At 40.8% G+C, this 22,864-nt stretch overlaps 1 protein-coding gene across 1 annotated transcript in view; it reads left to right on the top strand.

Annotated features, from left to right (window-relative positions):
* LOC123652175 (translation initiation factor IF-2-like) overlaps nt 1-22,864 on the top strand; it is a 163,307-nt gene that overhangs the window by 115,770 nt on the left and 24,673 nt on the right. The window contains exon 2 of the mRNA XM_045580297.1: nt 22,429-22,780. Coding sequence (XP_045436253.1) covers nt 22,429-22,780 — 352 coding nt within the window. The remainder of the gene's footprint in view (nt 1-22,428; nt 22,781-22,864) is intronic.

Raw genomic sequence — 22,864 nt, 5'->3', positions numbered from 1 at the left:
ATTTGATGACTCTTAGGACCACTTAAAAGTATATGATTCCATGGCCTAGAAATCTCTTTGGCTTTAGGGGCAACTATGCATAAGGAAGAGAAGAGTTAAGACAAAACAGGGCATGGAGCTATACAAAGGAAAGCGTGGGTAAGAAAAGGAAATGTAACCCTGTCTGAGAACGTTTGATCTCAGTCATTCTGAGCCTTCTGTGAGGATGGGGTTGGCAGGCCTCCCAGAGAAACCAAATCAAAGCAACCTAACAGGGCATCACAGAACTAAGCTGGGAGATAGAAGATGAAAGCCCTGCATTTAGATTCACTGAGGAGGGGTGGGGGCGTGAAAGGCAGGCTTTCTCCTCAGGGTCCTTTTCAATGGACTTAAAGGCAACCTCTGAAATCGCATCCTCCATAGAGAGGGCAGTTCCCTGGATCCAGAAGTCTAAAGGACGTGGCTAAAGAAATGGGTTGAAATGTCAGTGCAATTGCTTTCTGTATCTTCCCTATCGTTAACCCAAACTGTGTCATCGTTCTGGAATGAGCAAGGCCTACTCAACAAACTCAGCTCTTATCATCTCTTTCGTATTTGCTTATTCACAGCTCAGAATTGTCCAATGGTCTTTTTACTCTCTGCTCAAAGGAATTAATGCTATTGGGGGCATGAAGCGGGGAAGGAGGTGAAAAACAACTTCCACTTGGTTTGAAAGACACAGGATGTCTCTGAGGTGTGGAAGATGAAAACTGAGCCGCACTGCCTGGCTTCGCCTTACTAAGTGGTGATTTTTCAGAGTGGAGACTCTTCATGAAATAGAACACCATTTTTTTGAAGTTTGACTACTGCTAAAAATATTTCATGCTTACTGGGCACTGATAATGTTTCAGGCAATAAGCTGAGTGACTTGTACACATTATTTCCTGAATTCTAACAGCAGTTTGCAAGTAGATGCAATTATGTTCTGTATCTCTTGAAACTGTGTGCTCTCCAGTACTTTAAGAATTGGGGAAAGTATGATAGTATCCAAATTGGGAAACATAATATTACATGTATTTGAACTTTATTGTAAAAAAAAAAAAAAAATTATTATACTACAAAGTAGAGAGAATATCATAAAGTCCTACATGTTAATCACCTACCCTTAATAATGATCATCCTATCTAATAAAGAGGGACTATGCTAATTGATCCTCATGCCATTGCAAAGATGGCAGCACCCACAGCCAATAAAGAGGGAATATGCTAATTACTTGCAACACCCTCAAAGATGGCAGCACCCACAGCCACAAAATGATGGCGTCCAATCCCCTCAGCCACACTGGGACACCTGCCTCTGGAGTCCCCCAGTCTCCACAGCTCCCCAACCACCCATGGCTGGCTTAAGGTGCAGACAAGCCTTGGATGGTGGCTGCCCAGCCAATGCCAGAGGCACAAGCAAGGCTTGGATGGCAGCTGCCCAGCCACCCAGGGCCAGTTCAAGGTGCATGCAAGCCTTGGATAGCAGCTCCAGCCGCCCAGGGCTGCCTGAGGCTCAGATAACATGTGCTTGCTGAGGCAGTGGCAGCAGCAGAGATGTGATGGGTTCATCGCCTTCCCCTGATCTCCGGGTTGCCTCTCATCCCTGAGGGCTCCTGGACTGTGAGAGGGGACAGGCTGGGCTGAGGGACGCCCCTCCAGTGTATGAATTTTCATGTACTGGGCCTTAGTTTTATTATATTTCCCTTATCAATTTTCTCTTTGCTCAATTATTTTAAAGTAAGCCCCTAATATCATGACCTTTAGACTCTAAATGTTTCAATGTACATGCCTAAAATTTTAAAGTATGTTCTTGGCCCAGCCAGCATGGCTCAGTGGTTGAGCATCGACCTATGAACCAGAATGTCAGGCCATATGCCTGGGTTGAGGGCTCAATCCCCAGAGTGGAGCATGCAGGAGGCAGCCAATCAATGATACTCTCTCATCATTGATGTGTCTCTCCCTCTTCCTTCCTCTCTGAAATCAATAAAAAATATATTTAAAAAAATAAAATATATTTTAAAAAATACATTTAAAAAAATAAAAGTTTTTCATAATAGTTAAATTAATTTCATACTGATAATGATGAAGGGGTTTAAGAAAACTTGCTTCTACATTCAAAGAAAATGTTGGGAAGGTTTTGGAAGCACAGTGAAGTGGATCATGACCTGCTTGCCCTGGGACTACCCCATGCCTTCTGGGAACTCAGCCTAAGTCACCAACAGTACTCTTAGAACCCACCTGGATCTGAGCTTAAATGAAAAATCATAGCATAAGGGTTAAGAGCATGGACTCTCGAATCAGACTGTCCAGATTCATTAGTTATTAGGAGAGCAACCGTGAACGAATTCATCTCTTTGTGACTTAGTTTCATTATGTGCAGAATAGAAATATTAATAGTATCTTTCTCATAGAGTTTCTGGAAGAATTAAAGGAAATAACAGGAGAGTTAAATGACCCTGAGTGACATCAGGCATATAATAAGTGCTCTGTAAATGTTAGACATTGTTATCATCATCATCATCATCAATCATCATAGTTATCCTGACAGGGACTAGCTCCACGTGAAAAACTGATCCTGCTGTTGATCAAGATACAGGATGTCATATGGTCCTTTCTATAAAAGGTTATTTTAAATTAATGTGTTTATGGCTACTAAAAACAAACACCCAAACTAGGTCAACCTACTGTCTTGACCTAGTTTTACAGGCCCCTTCCAAACCAGCGTCCACCACTGGCTCCTGCAAAGGAATGTGAATGTGTTGGTCCTTTCTTTAAAAATAAATAAATAAATAAATAAATAAATTATATATATAATTGAATATATATATGTAATTGAATATATATATATATTTGGGGAAAAATATATATATATATAATTGATTTTTTCTTACAGAGAGGAAGGGAGAGAGATAGAAACATCAATGAGAGAGAAACATTGACCAGTTGCCTCCTACACACCCACTATCAGGGATGTGCCCACAACCAATATACATGCCCTTAACCAGAATTGAACCTGGGACCCTTCAGCCCACAGACCAACTCTCTATCCACTGAGCAAACCGGTTTCAGCCGTTTGGGCCCTCTCTAAGCCAATGTGCTCCATAGCTCCCACCTTGCTTCTTCAGGTCCCTTGTCTGCACCACAAACCTCAAGTCTCATCGCCTATCCCTTCAGCTTTGCCTTTTCACGTTCAGTTCTGGTTCTCTTCCTTTGACCTTGGACCACCTTCCTTTTGCTGTCTTACATCCTTACTGTATCTCAGCAGAAACAAGTCATTCAACAAGCCCTACAGAGCAAACTACCTTGTGATGGGTGCTATGATCAGTACTTGGAATTCAGAAATGAACAACACAACATCTCTAAGGAGCTCAGGATCTATTAGATCCCTGAAGGGCCCTCCATGATCTGCCTGCTTCCCATAATACACTGCCTGCGTACTGTCCTCTGGATAGTCACTTGCCTGGTCTGTTCTTGCTTTATAGGTATATCACCAACAGGGAGACATGAGAGTCTGTATTACTGATCATCATTAGAGGTGTTACATTATACTTAATTGTGTATTCAGTCAGCTATTTTAAAAAAAAGATTTCTGTGTAGTCCATTAATATTTACAGCTGTCATAAAAAATACATTTTGACAGTTTATGTTATGAGGAAAACCAAACTCAGTGTTGTAGACTATTAGGCTGATCTGAAAGAGTAATAAATAATTTTAAATTAGGAGTGTTCCATGCCTCGCAGTCACAAAGTAAGGGAAGCCTTCCAACTAGAGATGTGGCCTCCACTTCTGCCGAATTCCTGTAAGAATCAATTGAATTATCTTTCTTGCCAACACCTATTTCTGAACCTTTGTGGGTTGTTCTGTTGCCAAAGTACTTTGCCAAATTAGACTACTGTTCACATTTTCACAAATGCAAAATTGAAGGCAATTCAAGATGTAGCTTCATAAACAGAGAACTAAACCTGTTGTGCAAGCCTCAAATAAGATTCCCTGGATGTAAGCAACCCAGCTTTTAGGATATAACTGGTCCCAACCATCTCCAGATGACTTCACTGCACATTTAGTCCAGCTCCCCATCCTTCCAGGTCAGGAAGTTGATTTTATTTACCTCTACTACACAGTTTTAAACTATTTGAAAGTAAAATGTGACACATATTGATTGGTACTGCATATAAGAAGCCTCAGTCAATTCTGATTTTTTGAGGCACAAAACTCAAAGGTGGAAACAGTTATTCATAGTCATCAAGCAGGGATCCAGCAGAGGTACCAAGAATGAAGACCAACAACAAGTACAGAGTCAGAAGAGTCTATAGTGGGGCAGGAGGTGCAGGGAACAGGAGGCCGGCCATCTATATGGCAATAACCCACATGGTGTCAGTCAAAGGTTTTGAGTCTGTTTGGTCTGGTTGAAACGTGTAACATAAATTCTGCCCCCAGTACATACATGGCCTTTTTTTCCTTCTTCTTCTTCTCTCAGTTTAATGTTAAAATTCAGTCAAGGCAGAACACATTGACTTAGGCCGCTGGCCCTACAACAAACTGCCTACATTTTGTGTCCCTTTCCAGCCAGTGGCTTCAAATAAGCTATGTAAATATCCTTGCCTCAATTTCCTCATCTGAGAATGAGCGTAATGGTTGCACAGAGTTGTTGAGGCTTACTTGTTGTGAGTACAGATTATGGCAAGTGGTCATTAGTTAGATTTTAAAATCTATAACCTGCAGCCATGCTGTCCATCACAAGGAGAAAGTCATCCTTATAGTAGAAAAAAATAAAGTCAACTCACATGCTGAGACAGAGGAGAGGGAAAGAGAAAGTCTCCATTTGAGCATTTGAGTCCTTGACCTCAGTTATCCCTGAGGTCCCTTCTACCCCCACGCATGCAGTTGGCTTACATGCAACAAAACATTCTTTTCTCAAGATACCTTTAGTTGGGTTTCTGCAACTTGCAGCCAAAGAATTCTGACTTATAAAACATGCTTTGTGACAGACACAGGGCTAAGCTTCAAGTAAATACTACACCTTCTTTTATTTTTAATTAATTTATTTATTTTTATTAAATTATTATCTGTGTACATATTTTAACATTGCCCCCCCCCTCCCATACATACCCTCCCTCCTCAGAGTTTTGTGTCCATTGGTTGTACTTATATGCATGTATACAAATCCTTCGGTTGATCTCTTATCTCCCCCAGATCTCCCTACTCTCCCCGCTGTAATTTTACAGTCTGCTTATTGCTTTACTGTCTTTATATCTGACTTTTGGTTTGTCAGTTTATAATGTTCTTTAATATCCATAAATGAGTGAGGCCATGTGGTATTTCTCTTTCATTGACTGTCTTATTTCACTCAGCATGATGTTCTCTAGTTCTATCCAGGTTGCTGCAAATGATGAGAATTCCCTCTTTTTATGGCAGCATAGTATTCCATTGTGTAGATGTACCATGGTTTTTGATCCAATCATCTGCTGACGGGCACCTAGGCTGTTTCCAGATTCTAGCTATTGTAGATTGTGCTGCTATGAACATAGGGGTGCATATATCCTTTCTGATTGGTGTTTCTAGTTTCTTGGGATATATTCCTAGGAGTGGGATTACTGGGTCAAATGGGAGTTCCATTTTCAGTTTTTTGAGGAAACTCCACACTGTTCTTCACAGTGGTTGCACCAGTCTGCATTCCCACCAGCAGTGCACGAGGGTTCCTTTTTCTCCACAACCTCACCAACACTTGTCGTTTGTTGATTTGTTGATGTTGGCCATTCTGACAGGTGTGAGATGGTACCGCATTGTTGTTTTGATTTGCATCTCTCGGATAATTAGTGACTTTGAGCATGTTTTCATGTGCCTTTTGGCCTTTCTTCTGTCTTCTTTTGAAAATATTCTATTTAGGTCCATTGCCCATTTTTTAATTGGATTATTCATCTTCCTTTTATTTAGTTGTATAAGCTGTTTGTAGATGTTGGAGATTAAACCTTTATCAGTGGTAACATTTGCAAATATGTTCTCCCACACAGTGGGTTTTCTTGTTGTTTTGTTGATGGTTTCTTTTGCTGTAAAAAAGCTTTTTATTTTGATGTAGTCCCATTTGTTTATTTTCTCTTTAGCTTCCATTGCCCTAGGGGCAGTAAATACTACATCTTCTAATTCTCAAACAAGTCCAATCTAGGCAGGAAAACTGTGGTTGAGAGATCTTAATGCTCTATTGTTACTCTATTGGAAAGGCAGCATGAGCAGTGGTTAGAGCTCACTCTGGAGTCAGAAAAACTGGGCTAAAATTCTGGCTCTGCTACTTACTAGCTGGACAACGTTGGTTAGTTACTTACCTCCATGGGTTTTCCTTTCCTCATCTGTAAAGGGGAAATATCAATAGGGCCAACTTCATAGCATAATGTGAGAATTTAATGACCATTATATGTAAAGCATTCAGCACATACTGAGATGAGAATGCTGTAAATATTAGCTATTATTATCAGACAGATGCCTCCTAAAACTCTATAAACTTGGTCATTCTCTGACCTCTAATCCAGACTTATTTTTCTTCTTAGATTTATCACAGTTGACATTGTAAATGTTTAGTTACCTCTCTATTATTATCCTCCCTTAACTAGAATGTAAGTTTTGCTTCTTATCCCCAGCACCTAAAAAAGTAGCTGAGTTATATAGTAAGATCCCAATAGCCAGCTGATAACTAAATAAATGACCTTGTCAAGTTCTTATAGCTAACTAGAGGCCCAGTGCATGAAAATTCATGCCCTGGGGGTGGGGGGTCCTTCAGCCAGGCCTGTGCCCTCTCACAGTCCAGGAGTCCTCAGGGGATGTCCTCCTGATGGCTTAGGCCTGCTTCTCATGGAGAATGGGCCTAAGCCACAGTCTGGCCTCCCTCTGTGGGAGGTGACCGGGCCAGCTGAGCAGCAGACAGCACTGCCCCCATTACTCCTCCACTGCTGCCCGGCCTCCTTCTGCAGGAGGCAACCAGACGGGCCTATCAGAGGATGGTGCTGGTGCCCCTATTATCCCTCTGCCACCACTGGTCGCTACCCCCCCATCACCATTCCCTCCCTCTGCCTACTGGCACACGTCTTGGCTGGCCTGGTGCTGCCTCTTGCCCCTCCCACCGCCGACTGGTGGATCTGCCATTCAGTCTATTTGCATATTATGCTTTTATTATATAGGATTATATTGTAGTTTAGCCAAACAAAATTCCAGATCAGGGCTTTTTGGGTCCAAGTCAAGCACTTTCTACAATCACATAACCTGAAATTTCCTAAGTTGTAGATTATTAATATGCGAAGCATATCATTTAAGTGTGAAAATACTATAACTAGAAACAATATGGTATAAAAATAAGAACACTGAGTCTGGAGACACAGGGTTTATTAGTTTTAGTCATATGAACCTGAGTAATTCATTACATCTCATTGGACTTATTTCCTCATCTGTACCATAAGAATATTAAATAAAATTATTTCTATGATTTCTCTCAGTTCAGTTTTTCCCTGCTTCTATTCCAAAGAGTTAAGTGAACCAAATTAATTAGCAAATAGTCTTGTACCATGGTATATTTTGTATTCAAACTATTTCTCTCTTTATTTTTTCCTTATACAGCGGATAAAGAGGAAAGTTATAAATGAAATTACAAAGAGAATTTTGTAACAGCTGGGCATCTAATTGTCCTGTAGGTTACATTGATTTTTCATTCTGAAACAATTCCCTAAATTTTAAGTTATTCCAGAGAAATCTCTTTTGTGTATTTGGCTGTATTGACAAGAGCCCAGATTGCGAATGAGGACTATCTCTATTGACCGAGATAAGTGTCTGGGGACAAAGCCAAGTGGAAATCTAACCTGCTCCCAAAGGCCACCAGTCTTCATTGACTGCTCACTTCTCCGAAGTCCTCTCACTCCTAAGACCTCGGACGTAAAACACTGTGAACCATTGTTTATATCTAGGTTACATGTGTTTACCACCTAGAAATGAAGTTACTGAGAGATCCTAGCTCATAGTTCCATATTCTTAACCAGGTTCCAGTGCAGGACAAGATTCATATCTAAAGACCAGTGAATAGTTATTTACTAACTGATTGTTCTCATCTCTGGGTTTTGTTTTGTTTTTGTTTACCAGTTGCATACACTTTCCATTTTCCTCCATTCTGCCTTCCATGATGTTTCATCTATTCCCTTTTCCTTTGGCTTTTACCTTATGTATGGCATAAGCAACGTTCACTCCTCTGGTCCTGACCATCCCTCCACACCCCATCATGGTCCTGGGGAATAATTCCACCTCTGTTGGTGGCAGCACTATGCTAGTTGCTGCTTTTTTTTTTTTTTTTTTTTTTGGTTTGTTTTGTTTTTGTTAAGCCTAGCCCCCCACAGATACATTTTCTATTGTTGTTTTGTTTGTTTGTTTGTTTGTTTGTTTTTAAGAAAGAGTGGAAGGGATGGGGAAGAGACAAACAGAGAGAAACATTGATGTGAGAGAGACACATAAATTCATTGCCTCCCACATGTGCCCCAACCAGGACCGGGGGATTAAGTCTGTAACCAAAGCTCGCGCCCTTGCCTGGAATTGAACCCAGGACCTTTCAGTCCACAGGCTGATGCTCTATCCACTGAGCCAAACCGGCCAAGGCAGTTTTAATTCCCTAGTTTTCTGAAGGAAAACATTTTATGTTCCAGATTTTGGGGTAGGGGGAGCCTCAGGGAGCAGTAGTTTAGTGTTATTGGTGATAAAGAGATAAATACTGAACACCACTGTGTGAAATGCAATGCTATATAAGCAGCTGTGTGTCTAAGTCCCATTTCCTAGTTCATTACTTGGGTTTTCTTCCATTCTTTTACTTTATCATTGAACAGCTAGGCAATCCTCACATTTCCTCATTACATATCAGCAAAATGTTTATTTCTCCAAAAATGACAGCAGGAGAAGAATGTATGCAGGATGTGCAGATATGAAGTGATATATTATGATTATATTTGAAGAAAATTATACCTGAACAGCAGAAAAGAAAATGAAAAAGATCCCAGCTAAGAGAGCTCTTAGAATTCAAGATAATTTCTAGAAGATTTAAATAAATGAAAAAGTAGAGGTGAATGATATTCTCTATACAGAGAAATCTCATTTGGTAAGTGTCTGGTGTTAGCCTGTCTGGGCCAATTCCCTCTCCAATTTTCATTATTATAGGATTATGGCTCTTTAACATTGAACTTGCATTGTAAATGTGTCTTAATAGATTTTATTTTAAATTGCTGACAAGGCCAAGTGTATAAGAATATAAAAACATATTTCTGAGAAGGCATGTAGGTTAGAAAACCATAAGTTTCCTGTATACCAGTAGAGAAAAAGAATGATGTCATACTACTTTATCAAGCTATACTTTTCCTAAATGCCAAAAACACAACACTTAACAAGTACAGAATGTATTAAGACTTAGTTAACTAATATTAAGTCAGTGATTTAATCTAGTTTGAGCAAAGCTTTAACATTAATTCCAATATTTTTTTTAAAACACAAAACATCACTAATACTCATTATGTAGCAATAATTACTTTCCACTTATCATTGCTCAGGTGCCCTTGAAGTGAGAAATTGAGAACTAATTTGGTTAGGCAGATTTCATTTCAAAGGCTCTCATCCTTTCTCTTCACAACTTTTGACTATAAGCCAAGACAGGAAATAGTTGCTTTAGAAAATGCATCTAATCTAATCAATATGTCCAGTTTTCACCTTAAATTCTTTGGGAAGCATGCTGGGCATTTATACACAATCAGATTAGCATATATCAACTTGGAGAGCTTAAATATAAGAAAATAAAAAGTAGAGAGACTTTCAGCCCCTGCTTTGCCTCTCTTTCCTGTGTCCCTGTTGTTATTATATATATAGTGATTTCAGAGAGGAAGGAAGAGGAAGAGAGGGATAGAAACATTAATGATAAAAAAAGAATGGCTGATCAGCTTGCCTCCTGCATGCCCCCACTGGGGAATGAGCCCCCAACCCAGGCATGTGCCCTGACTTAGAATCAAACCGTGACCTGGTTCACAGGTCAATGCTCAACCACTGAGCCACACCAGTGGGGCCTTAAAATTAGAAATCTCCCTCCAATATCTCTAGGTTCCATTATAGCGCACTTTAAATTTATGAATCTAATCAAATCACGTTTGAAACTCTCGTTTTCCAGGCTACACCTACCAAAGTTCTTAAGTTTTCAAAAAGTTAGCCATCTTATGTATGAAGAAAAACATATATTTTCATCTATTTTTTTAACTACAATATAAGCTGGCTTATCTAGTATTCATAAAGTGCATTTACTCAGAATTCTGTTAAACTAGAGCTCATTAACAAGCACTTATGGTCATGCATGGTACCAAAATCTTCAGTTGTCAAAATGACATCTGTATGGCATTTAACTTTTGAAAAGAGATCAATGAGGGTCAGCATAAATAATTTTATTTCTTTCATAACTGATGAGTTTTACATATTACAATGATCACTATTTCACTTGTATATTTAACTCACAAGTAGCTTTTTTGTTGTTGTTCTTTCTCAAGCCTCATGGATTCTGGGATTCAGAGAACAATTTTATTCCCCTGTTGTTTATAAATAACATCTTGCTGCTGCTAATATTCACTCCCCTTATCTTCTTACATCCATCTTTTTGCCCCAGAGTGAAAACTATGTCTGTTAAACAACCTATATGAGTATATATACATACACATATTTTTATCTTTATATTTTTCCATTCCCATAAAAGCTTTCATTTTTTTTCTTTTCCCTCTATATCCTATTTTATTTCATGTCAAGTTTCCCATTCTGTTTTTAAAAAATGGTCTAGCCAGCACCAGTTTGGCTCAGTGGATAGAGCGTTGGCCTGCGGACTGAAAGGTCTCGGGTTCGATTCCGGTCAAGGGCATGTACCTTGGTTGCGGGCACATCTCCAGAAAGGGGTGTGCAAGAGGCAGCTGGTCGATGATTCTCTCTCATTGACGTTTCTAACTCTCTATCCCTCTCTCTTCCTCTCTGTGAAAAATCAATAAAATATATTTTAAAAAAATAAAAATAAAAAAATGGTCTAAAGTGGTCTGTATGGAGAAAGGGGAAAACAGATGATAAAAACAGATTTTTACAGGATCATGTTTTATATAAGCAATAATCATGTTTTCATAAATTTGGAGAAAGCGGGATACAAACAAATTTATTTTTATACACAATTATGAGATCTTTTTCTGTAGTTATCTTCTTTTAAATTAAAGATATTAAAAAACAACTTTTTTCCCCACAATTTTCATGGTCATATAAATTTAATATTCAATAAAAACTGCTAATGAACAGTCTTTAGCAAAGAAGCTTCCAAAAGTGAGGAGGCATCTTTAAAAAATAAATAGAAGCCAACGTATTACCTGATGTGACAGCCTGGATGATTATCCTTTGGGGAGCTGCTTTTTTTTTTAAATCCTCATCTGAGGATATATTTTCATTGATGAGAGAGAGAGAGAGAGAGAGAGAGAGAGAGAGAGAGAGAGAGAGAGAGAGAGAGGAAGGGAGAGGGAGAAGGAAAGAGAGAAGCACAGATGTGAGAGAGAAATATCTACTGGTTGCCTCTTGTATGCACTCTAACCTGGAACAGAACCCACAAACTAGGTCTGTGCCTTGACCAGGAATCAAATCTGAGACCTTTCCGTTTACAGGATGACAAGCATCTGGCATGCACTGCTATGACCAGGTTTGCAAAATATCAATATAGTTCTGTGCTAGTGATAAGCAGCTATTATCCTACACCCCCACCCCCCAGTGCCCTCCTATACCGCTGCCCCTTAACATCAGACATCCCCCTGCCCTTTGATTCAGCTATTAATTGGTTATGTCCTGACAGAGCGGGGAGCTTTCTGGAGCTCACTGCAGAGTCCTGGCAGCCCTCAGCTCTGGCTGGACAGTGCCCATGCCATACTAGTTGTCATGTATTTTATTATTATATATTTTTAATAGATTTTTATTGATTTTTTTTTTTTTTTTTTTACAGAGAGGAAGGGAGAGAGATAGAGAGTTAGAAACATCGATGAGAGAAGCATTGATCAGCTGCCTCCTGCATACCCCCCACTGGGGATGTGCCCGCAACCAAGGTACATGCCCTTGACCGGAATCGAACCTGGGACCCTTCAGTCCCCAGGCCGACACTCTATCCAGTGAGCCAAACCAGCTAGGGCTAATATTATCTTTTTTTAAGTCAGTATCCAATGTGTTAATTTGGTAATATCTACCAGCCCTGATACAACAGAAGGTGGAAAATGTAGTGTTCTGAGGAGCACCAGGGAGTGTACTCAGAGGAGAGAAGACAACTGAGGGAAGGTCTGAGAGGCAGGGAGGGCGGAGAAGCAGCAGGAGGAAACGTGCTATAGAAGATCCCCACCTGCAGTGATTTGTTCCACACAATCACCTTCTCACGTGCCTGCCATTAATTCAAACTCTCTTCCCAGGATGGCCAGTGAGGGCCCTCTGAAAAGTGTATGGAGCACGACTGGAACCTGAGCTGTAATGACTCTGCTTGCTACGCTGACACCATTGTCAAAGTATTGTGCCAAATGTTTTCCTTCTTTTGCCCTTTATGGCTGGCTTACCCTGGGTAAAATGACCTTAGTCAGATTCAGATCCAACCCAGGTGAAATCCTGTTACAATGCACTCTAAGGAGGGGGCGGGGCGCAAATTGTTTCATTGTGCGGGGATTCCACTGTGTTCAATATCGCTGCGAGTCTGGTACCTGTAAACCTTATGGTGTTAGGTTGAAAAGGGATTACACACCGCAATTCACAAAGCATTAAAGAATCATTGCTGAGTGTGTGAATTGCTTTTGTTGGGATTAGGGCTGAATTTTGCAAACTGTGTGCTGCAAAACTTCAAAACCGTGAAAGTGGGTTCCATAGTCAAATGTGTTTGGGAAATACAATGCATGTTAGAGTATTAAAGGCTCTGAGAAGTCATCTATTTAAAAATTTTTTTTTAACTTTATAAACCCCATCTTTCTCAATCTCCCTCTCTCCCTCTCTCTCTCTCTCTCCCCCCCCTCTCCCTCTCCCTTTCCCTCTCTCCCTATCTCCTCTCTTCTCTCCTCTTCCATCCCCCTCTCCTCTCTCTTCATTTTTTTTAATAGACAAATTTGACAAATGCAGTTGCTGTGATGTCAGGGTACTCATTCTTGCATTTACAGAGGACCTGCCATGTATTTGGAAATGGGCCAGGCTGACAAAACAAAGACAAATAAGGCACAGGGCTCGGCCCTAAAAGGCTAGCAGAGCCGATGCAATGCAAATAGCATGAGTTGTTTTGTCTTAATTGTGGGAGAACAGGCAACAAAGCAACCGAGAGAAAAGAAGGGAGGTGAGGACCGGCTTTGGGAAAGATTCTCTGATGATAGAGTTTGACACTGAGATTATACTTATGCGAACATCGGGTACTAGAGATTTGTAAACTAGCTAGCAGGGGGAAAGGACCCTCTTACACATCCTTTTCTAAAATATTTAATATTCTGTTAAAAATATACGCTAACAACACAAATGTGCCCTACCCCCAGGACATTGGGTCTGTCTGCATGTCTCCCTCCAGACAGACTGCTCTCATTTCAGACAGTTTCACGAAGGGTGAGTAGTGGCCATGAAGATAAACTGCTTTTGTTTTCCTTTCATGCGGGTCCAGCACTCACAATTCAGGCCTCAGTTGGGCATCTGCTTAGCTCCCAGCTCTCTTCTCCTCTCAGGACAGGGATTGAAGGAACGAGCCAGCTTCCCTTGGCTATGAACTTGTTCTTGCTTGTGTCCAACATGCATGCTGGCATGGCCCTCATTAACTAGTCACTCATTGCACGGGGAGTGGGAATGGACTGGAACCCTTGATGTGGTTCCAAACATTACTGACTTTTTCAGCCTTAACCACAACAGCCCAGAGTCATTGGAAAGTCTTTGATGTGTTCCATACGGCACCTAACACATGAGGTGTGCAGCAGCCCCATTTTGGAGGGCTGGGAGGAAGGAAATGCAAGTTGTCTTGTTTCTCTCTCTCTCTCTCTCTCTCTCTCTCTCTCTCTCTCTCTCTCTCTCTCTCTCTCTCTCTCTCTCCCCTCCACTCTGTCAATCCATTTATATACATTATTGTTTAATTTTTACAAAATTAAATAATAATAATGACCATATGAGGTAGGTGTTACAGTATTTTTTATATTTTTCCTGGTGTACAGATTAAGGGATAAAAAAATTGGGGTTTAATCCAAGTTAAAAGGCAGAGTGAGGAATAAAACAGGAGAAGTGCTTTATTCCAAAGCCCAAATACATTATATACTATATACTGCACCCACTGTAAAGCCAGAATGAGGGGGTGGCCAAGACATATTTTGTACCCCTGGAAAATAATTCTAATTTCATGTGCTTACCTGATGACAAGAATCCTCTGGACAGGCTGTGCTAGCACTTTCCTTTTCTGAAAGAAATAGCTTACCATTACATTATTCAAAATGGTTCAAAAGGGAGCCCATCATTTCTCTACTTTTCTCTCTCTCTCTAATAAATGGGTTCCTTGAGCGAATCAGTCCCATTCCTTTCAAGTATGGAAAGGGGGTAGAATTTAGGGTGCTACTTAGAACTCCTCAGTGGCTATCCTGTTGCAGCTGGGAGAGACACAAAGGGACAGGCTTTCCAGAATCTTGAGATAGTTTGTTAATCTTTAAATATTTCTAGCACTTAGAAATGGTTTCATAAGTGCAAATAACTGATAGCATGCTATAGACAATAAAACAAAAGGAATGAGGGTTAAATTAAACCAGGCAATTTTTTCATGTGGATATATTTATCAAAACAAAACAAAACACTCCCTGACACCAGAGGAATGGCACAATGAAGTAGCATTTAGAAGAAGTATCAGTGATTCTTAACCAGTTAGGGGCAGACCCTTTGAGGATGTGATAAACACTAAGAACTCTCTTTTTAGAACAGTAGCAGTATGTAATCATATTTCATATTGAGTGGGTTTGTCACCCCCCTGAAACTCACCCATAAACCCCACTAGGAGGCTCTGATATGGTTCTGAAGGCCCTGGGGGGGGGGGGGGGGGAGGGAATAGAAGATTGTCCAGAATGAAAAATGGTAAAGGAGATATGATTTCTCAAGTCTAGACTTACACAAAGCAGAAGATACCACCAGAGTCTTCGGTAAGAAAGAGTGGATTGATCGTTTCCCTTAGAAAATGACTAATGGTGTGAGTTTTGTATTCAGTAGTTATCTGCTTCTCTGATACTTAACATTTTGGTGTGTCTGAAAGTTCTGAAGGGATTACAAGAAATGTATATGAGTGATTTATCTGTTTAAATTAGAGCAAATTCAAAATTATTCTTTTAAAAAAAAATACTGCTTTCACTCACTTTTAAGAGAGGAGCAAGAGATAGAATCAGGACTGAGAATTACATTATCACAACCTAATAGCTGATGCTAAGTCCATGTTGCTACATCGGTATGATCTATGTGAACCACTGTTCTCCCATGTAGGCAGCGCTGCTACTGTTTAATTCTTCAAAATATGGATGCATCAAAGATGGACACTGATCAGAAATGTAGATTTATTCTGTATGTTAACAACTCGATTTTTAAAAAATATATTTTATTGATTTCTTACAGAGAGGAAGGGAGAGGGATAGAGAGCTAGAAACGTCGATGAGAGAGAAACACGACCAGCTGCCTCTTGCACACCCCCTACTGGGGAGGTGCCCGCAACCAAGGTACATGCCCCTGACCGGAATCGAACCTGGGACCTTTCAGTCTGCAGATGGACGCTCTACCACTGAGCCAAACCGGTTTCGGCATCGATTTTTTTTTTTTTTTTTTTTTTTTTTAGTAGCTGGCGTTATTGATTACATTTTTAACTCAGAAAAGTTGCATGACAGTTCCTAAAATGGAGGTTGAACGGGCAAAGTTGAAAAATTACAGAAAACTGAATTAGCACTTAGTAAGTATATGCATACCTAATGTCTACTGTGCAATCCAAGAATGTGTCATTTCCTGCTGAGGTGAATGAAACCCATGGCTTCCTGTAAATGTTCTTCTAAAAAACTATGTAACGAACAAAACTGGATATGGCTCATTTTTTTCATATTCAGTTTATTTCAGAAATATATTTATTTCACTATTTCTACTTTATGGAAGTTATTGAAAATAAAATGTTGTTTTTCAGTAATCATTTAAAGAAAATAATATCAGCATTCAAAATAACATTCCAAACTCAGCATGGAATAAAAGCTATAATGTCATATAATAGCTTCAGCTTGCTCTTATTATAACTATGATATTTACTTTGAAAAGTATGGTATTGTTCCTTTTAGAAATAGTCATTTCCTCCTTTCTGCAGACACCTGACTCTATAGTTAGAACTCTTATTCAGAAAGTAGCAGGCATGAGATTGCAGCCACAAAAACAGTCTGCAAATGGAAGATAACTAATGTTAAAGATTGTGTAGGAAAAAATGGGGAATCACAAGTAATTTCTAAATTAGCTACCATCATTGCATTTTATTTATTTCCATTTTTATTCTTAAGTTATGAAATATTTCAAAATGTCAGATATGCATATGCCGACCATCTAGTTTTAACAGATACTAACATTTTGCATAGTTATGTCTATTTTTTTAGCAAGATTTTTTTCGCTAAAAAAAAAAAAAGTAAAATTACTTGTCAGTGTCATCAGAGAGATGAATCACTTAAATAGAAATTATCTGATAACTTTCATATTAAAGCTCATCAGAATTTTAAAGGCTGACAAAGACCTCTAAGAAAATTATTTCCCTTGCCTCTTGCACCACTTCAGTGTTTTAAAATAATACTAAGAATTCTATTCTGCTTTCCTTTGAAAGTCCTTGTCATAGAATGTGTAAAAATTGTCACACAGAACAGCGTTAAGGCACAGAAATTATTTAATGACAACTGAAACGACAAATTAACCTGTGTAAGTTTTATGTTTAGAGATTATTTAGATACTGGGAGAAAATTTGGCTCGTTTATTTTTAGGAACAGATAGAAAGAAAATGTAGTAGTTCATCTTTCCCTTACATGTAAAGATTGAGGAGGAAATTCTCAAATTTCAGAAAATGCTGTCGTTATTATGGAGCAAAATGTGAATATAATTACATGTGAAATACCCTGGGCAAGCTGTTTTGATAGTTTGAGTTGAAAAAGCCTGTGTGATTTGCAGTGTGAGACATTTATGGCTATTCCATTAACTCTGGATTTGTTGTGACGTGTCTATTTGTCTCGGGGCATATAGCTTATTTGCCTCAAATCAAAATCTAAAAGATACTTCTCTTTCTATGGGTTTAAAATACTTTTTGCTTGGGTGGATATTTACTATTGGAGGTGAAATATCCCCTCTTTGGCTCTTTTCTACTCATCATGCTATTCCTTGGGTGGAACACTCCCCTCCTCATGGCATCGGCTTGGGGGAATACAATAGCTGCACTCTCTGGACTCCCTGTCACCCCACCATATGGAGGTCATACCTTGCTAGAAGTCAGTTGCTTGGGCCAGGGTTTAGAGGTCTGGGCAGACTCAGGAGGTATCAGTGACTGAGTGGTATGGCTCTGGGGCAAGGTCATTCCCCCTCAAAGGAGATTCTCTAGTCCCACCCTCCAGGTGCAGCCACCTGCCAAAGTCTGGGCAAAATCCAGGACTGAAAGAATTGTGTGGTTCTGCAGTGGAGGGTCATTCCTCCTACCTCCCCCCAAGCCTGACCAGCACCTACCCTCCATAGGAGATCAGCTAGCCCCACCATCCTGAATCCCAGCGGCCTCCTAACATAATCTTGGACACACTGAGTGGTGAAGGAATTTCATGCAAATGGAAATCAAAAAAAGCTGGGATAGCAATACATATATCTGACAAAATAGACTTTAAAACAAAGGCTATAGTAAGAGACAAAGGAAACTGCATAATGATAAAGTAGGGGCGGGGAATCGGTTTTTTGCCGAGGGCCATTTGGATATTTATAACATCATTTGGGGGCCATACAAAATTATCAACTTAAAAATTAGCCTGTTATATTTGGTCAGACATTTCATTAACTCACCCCTAAGGCCTTGGCAGACAAAATGATTTCTTAGGCCTTATATAGCCTGTGGGCCAGACATTCCCCATCCCTGCAAGGGAACAATCCAGCAAGAATATATAACCCTTGTAAACACTTATGCACCCAACATAGGAACACCTAAATAAATAAAGCAAATCTTAATGGACATAAAGGGGGAGATCAATAGTAATACAGTCATTGTAGGGGGTTTTATCATCCCATTGACATCAAGAGACCTTCAAGACAGAAAATTCTCAAGGAAACAGTGGCCTTCCATGACACACTATATCAGATGGGTTCAATTGATAGCTTCATCACAAAAGAGCAGAATATATATTCTTTTTAAAAAATTAATCTTTTTTTTTTTCTTTTTCTTTCTGGGCCAACAATTCTTTTGAGTCCCAATTTCAATGTCAAACAGTTCCTTATGTGTACACGTCAGCCATGGTATTTCAGATCTGGTTGGTGGACAAACGGTGGTGATGCAGGTCCGACTGTCTCTGGTTTGGTCCTGGGTATCCTTCAGCGACACGCAGCTGCTGTCTGCTAGTATGGCAAGGCGTTGTCAGCATCTTCCATCTCTGGACTGTTTCTCTTCTGTCTTCATGGTTGGAGCAGTCCTTGTTGACAGTATTACAGATGTCCCCCTTTTCCCCTCATTGACCCCTCCTTCCTCCCTTCCCCCCTCTCCCCAGGCCTTTACTGCACTATATTGTCTGTGTCCATGGGTTATACATATATACATATAAGTTTTTGGTTAATCTTTTACTGCCCTTCCCTTCCTTCTTTTCAAATGCACATGGAACATTTTCGAGGATAGACACATGTTAGAACACAAAACAAATCTCAGTAAATTCAAGACGACTGAAATCATATCAAATATCTTCTATGTCCATTATGGTATGAAACTAGAAATCAATCACAAGAAGAAAATTGAAAAACACAGAAAGACATGGATGCTCAATAACATGTTAATAAACAATGAATGGGTTAACAATGCAATCAAGGAAGAATTCAAAAACTACCCTGAAACAAGTGAAAATGAGAACACAACAACCCAAAATACATGGGACACAGTGAAAGCAGTCCTAAGAGGGCAATTACATGCCTATCTCAAGAAATACAAAAAATCTCAACTAAACCACCTAACTTTACAGTTAAGGTAACCAGAAAAGGAATAAAAAATAAATAAATAAAATAAAAACCAAGCCCCAAGTGAGTAGAAGAAAGGAAATAATAAAAATCAGAGCAGAAATAAGTTAAATAGAGTTATTCCGGGAATGCAAGGTTGGTACACTATCTGCAAATCAATAAATGTTATACACTACATAAATAAAATGAAGGCTAAAAAGCACATGATCATATCAATAGCTGCAGAAATTGAAGAAAATATAAGTGGAAGCATATATCATGTTCATAAATGGGAAGAATTAACATCATTAAAATGTCCATACTACCCAAAGCAAGATGTAGATTTAATACAATTCCTATCAAGATACCAGTGTCATATTTTACAGACTTAGAACAAATGTTAGAAAAAATTATATGGAACCACAAAAGATCCCAAATAGTCACAGCCATCTTGTGAAAAAAGAACAAAGTTAGAGGAACCCCGCTATCTGATATAAAACTATACTACAAGGCCAAAGTAGTAAAAACAACAGGGAACTAGCATAAAAACAAACATATATGTAGATAAATGAAACAGAATAGAGAGCCCAGAAATAAACCCACACCTTTATGGTCAATTAATATTTCACAAAGAAAGCAAGAATGTGCACTGGGGTAAAGATAGTCTATTCAATAAATCGTGTTGGGAAAACTAAACAGATACATGCAAAAAAAAAAAAAAATGAAACTAGACAACCTTCTTCCACCATACACAAAACTAAACTCAAAATGAATTAGAGCCTTAAATGTAAGACTTGAAATTGTAAAAATCCTAGAAGAAAAAAATATAGGCAGTAAAATCTCAAATATTTCTTGTAGCAAAAATTTTTCCAATATATTTCCTCAGGCAAAGGAAACAAAAGAAAAAATAAACTAAAAAGTTTTTGCATAGCTAAAGAAACCATCAACAAAATGAAAAGACAACCCACTGAATGGGAGAACATATTCACCAATTAATATATATCTGATAAGGAATCAATACCCAAAATTTAAGAGTCTCATGCTATACCGACTGAGCTAGCCGGGCACCTAATACCCAAAATTTATAAATAACTTATACAACTCAACTCAACTCAACTCAACAACAACAACAACAAAAAGCCCTAAACAATTTAATTTAAAAAATGGGAAAATGACCTGAATTGACACTTCTCCAAAGAGGACATACAGATGGCCAATAGATATATGAAAAGATGCTCAATATCACTAATCATCAAAGAAATGCAAATTAAAACCACTACCATGTTTCCCCGAAAACAAGACATCCTCCGAAAATAAGACCTACTTACAGGTTTCCTTCTGAGTGAAATATAAGGCATCCCCCCTGAAAATAAGGCCCCCCAGGCTCTGTCTCAGAATGCTATGGCTAAACGTGAGAGATTTGGTTCGCTGATTCTGAAAGAAATGGAGTCACAAGAAATTCACCAGGAAATTCAGGAATTGGATTGTTATGATGATGTTCCAAAAGATGATGACATGATTGTCATTGAATAAGTGAGTAATTTCTTGATACTGTAGGATTCAGTTTGTCTGGTTTGTGTTGACAACTACTGTACTACCGTACTGTATACAGGTAATAAATTTCCTTTATTTTCATTTAACAATAAATGTGTATCGTATTCTTCTTCATGGAAAAATAAGACATCCCCTGAAAATAAGACCTAGTGCATCTTTGGGAGCAAAAATTAATATAAGACACTGTCTTATTTTCGGGGAAACAGGGTATGAGTTATCAACTCACACCACTCAGAATGGCTATCATCAATACATTACCAAAGAACAAGTGTTGGCAAGTTCATGAATTCAACCTGTTTTAAGCTGAAGTGGGATGAGTTTCTTTGCTTCCTGGTTGCTTACTTAATACCATTAACCATTAAACACTTCCTACCTCTCAATTCAAAACATGTAGAAAATGACAATTTTTTTTACTTTATTTCTAAGCATGTTTTATTCAACTATATACAGAAAATTTTACACTTGAAACTTTCATACATTCCTTGAGCCAAGTGCTTGTGCAAATTAATTTGTGCAACACATCAACTGTATTTGACTAAGGAAAGAAAGCTTTATAATTACCAACTGATTGGGAACATCTGATGGAGATTTTTCATTTTTATTGAATAAATAACTTTCACATGGATATATTCCACCCTCAATAAAAGTACCCCCATCAACCTTGCCTCCCGAACCACCACCTACCTGGGGGAAATTTTCTTTATGAGAATTAGACTGACCTTTGTCAATAGCTAATTACATGCAAGCACAGAACATCCCACCCCCACCCCCTACCCCCTCTGCCACCTAGGTGCCAGAAGCCACGCTGGGCTCTCAGGGGGCTATAGATTAGCGGGACAGCCAGGATTCCCTGCCAGGTCGTCTGGTGCGATCGTCCTGCCATGTACCACTCAGCATTTCCTTGAAAACTTCCAGAGATGAGCTAAAACTTACAGCCTCTGGTTTCGAGGAATTTAAACCCAAATGGTAAGGATTAGGAAAGCACAGATCTCTCTGCTTTGTAGGACTGACTGGGAATCCACACTCACAGTACAGTAAAAAACAGCTTGGCTGGGGAAAAAAAAAGGCTCTCTGCCTTTCCCTCCGCGCCCTCCTCCATCCAGGGAGCCGGCTGGAGAGGCGAAGGGCGCCCAGGCCGTGCAAAAGAGAGCGAAATCCAATCTGCCCGCGGGTGGGCCCCAGGAAAAGCGTCCTGGTGGAGGTGGCATCTGAGACAGGCCTCGAAGCACCGAGATACAGGAGCGTCCGCTGCAGAGGGAAGGACACTCCCTTGCTTGCTCAATAGTTAGTTTCACCTCGTGGCCCGCGCAACCAGCCAGGTTTGCAGAAGACACAGGGGTCCGGCCCGGGAGGCACTTCCGCTGTGCAGTTTGCAAAGCTGGAAGGATTGGGGAGCCAAGGGGGAGGAGGGATGTGCACCGCAGAGGTCCGGCTCGCGCACGTGGGCATCCTTGGCGCTGACTCTCTGCGGGAGGCACCCGCCCGCAAAAGGCTGCCGCATCCAAGGGGACCGTGGTGGCTACTGCTCCCCCCCAAATCCTGCACTGGGGAGACCCTGGTCCCGCCCCGCCCCCAGGAGGAGGCACCGCTCGGCCTGCGCTCGCAGACCGGGCACCTCCCCTCCCCTTCCTGCCCGCGGGGCCGGGGCGGGGCCCGGGCGGAGCGGCGGCGGGGCTCGGGCTGCGGCAGGTGTGGGTGGAGGCGGAGGCGGAGGCGGAGGTGCGGACCGTGCGCCCTCGCCCTCTTCGCCTCCGGAGGCCGGGATCGGGGGCCGGGACGCCCTCTCCCACCCCGGGATTCCCGCGAGCGGCTCCGACCGGCGCACACCTTGGGGCGCAGCGCGGGCGGCAGGTTGCACGGAAAGACGCGCGTTCCCGGCCGCAGCGCCCGCCCGCGCGGACCGATCCGGGAGCGGCGGCCGGCGGCTGCGGGGCTCGGAGGCCGGCGGGATGCGGCCGCTGCCCGGGCTCCGGAGCGAGGCCGAGCGGCGCTCCGCTCTCCGGCCGGACCCGCAGGTACGCGGGGAGGCGCGGGGCCGGGGCGCGTCCCTCCGGAGTTGGGAAGCGGCTCCGGGGCGCACAGCCGGGGGCGCGCGGGGC

This window comes from Pipistrellus kuhlii, unplaced genomic scaffold (genome assembly GCF_014108245.1).
Source record: "Pipistrellus kuhlii isolate mPipKuh1 unplaced genomic scaffold, mPipKuh1.p scaffold_m20_p_12, whole genome shotgun sequence".
NCBI lineage: Eukaryota > Metazoa > Chordata > Mammalia > Chiroptera > Vespertilionidae > Pipistrellus > Pipistrellus kuhlii.
This window is presented reverse-complemented; position numbering and strand designations above follow the sequence as displayed.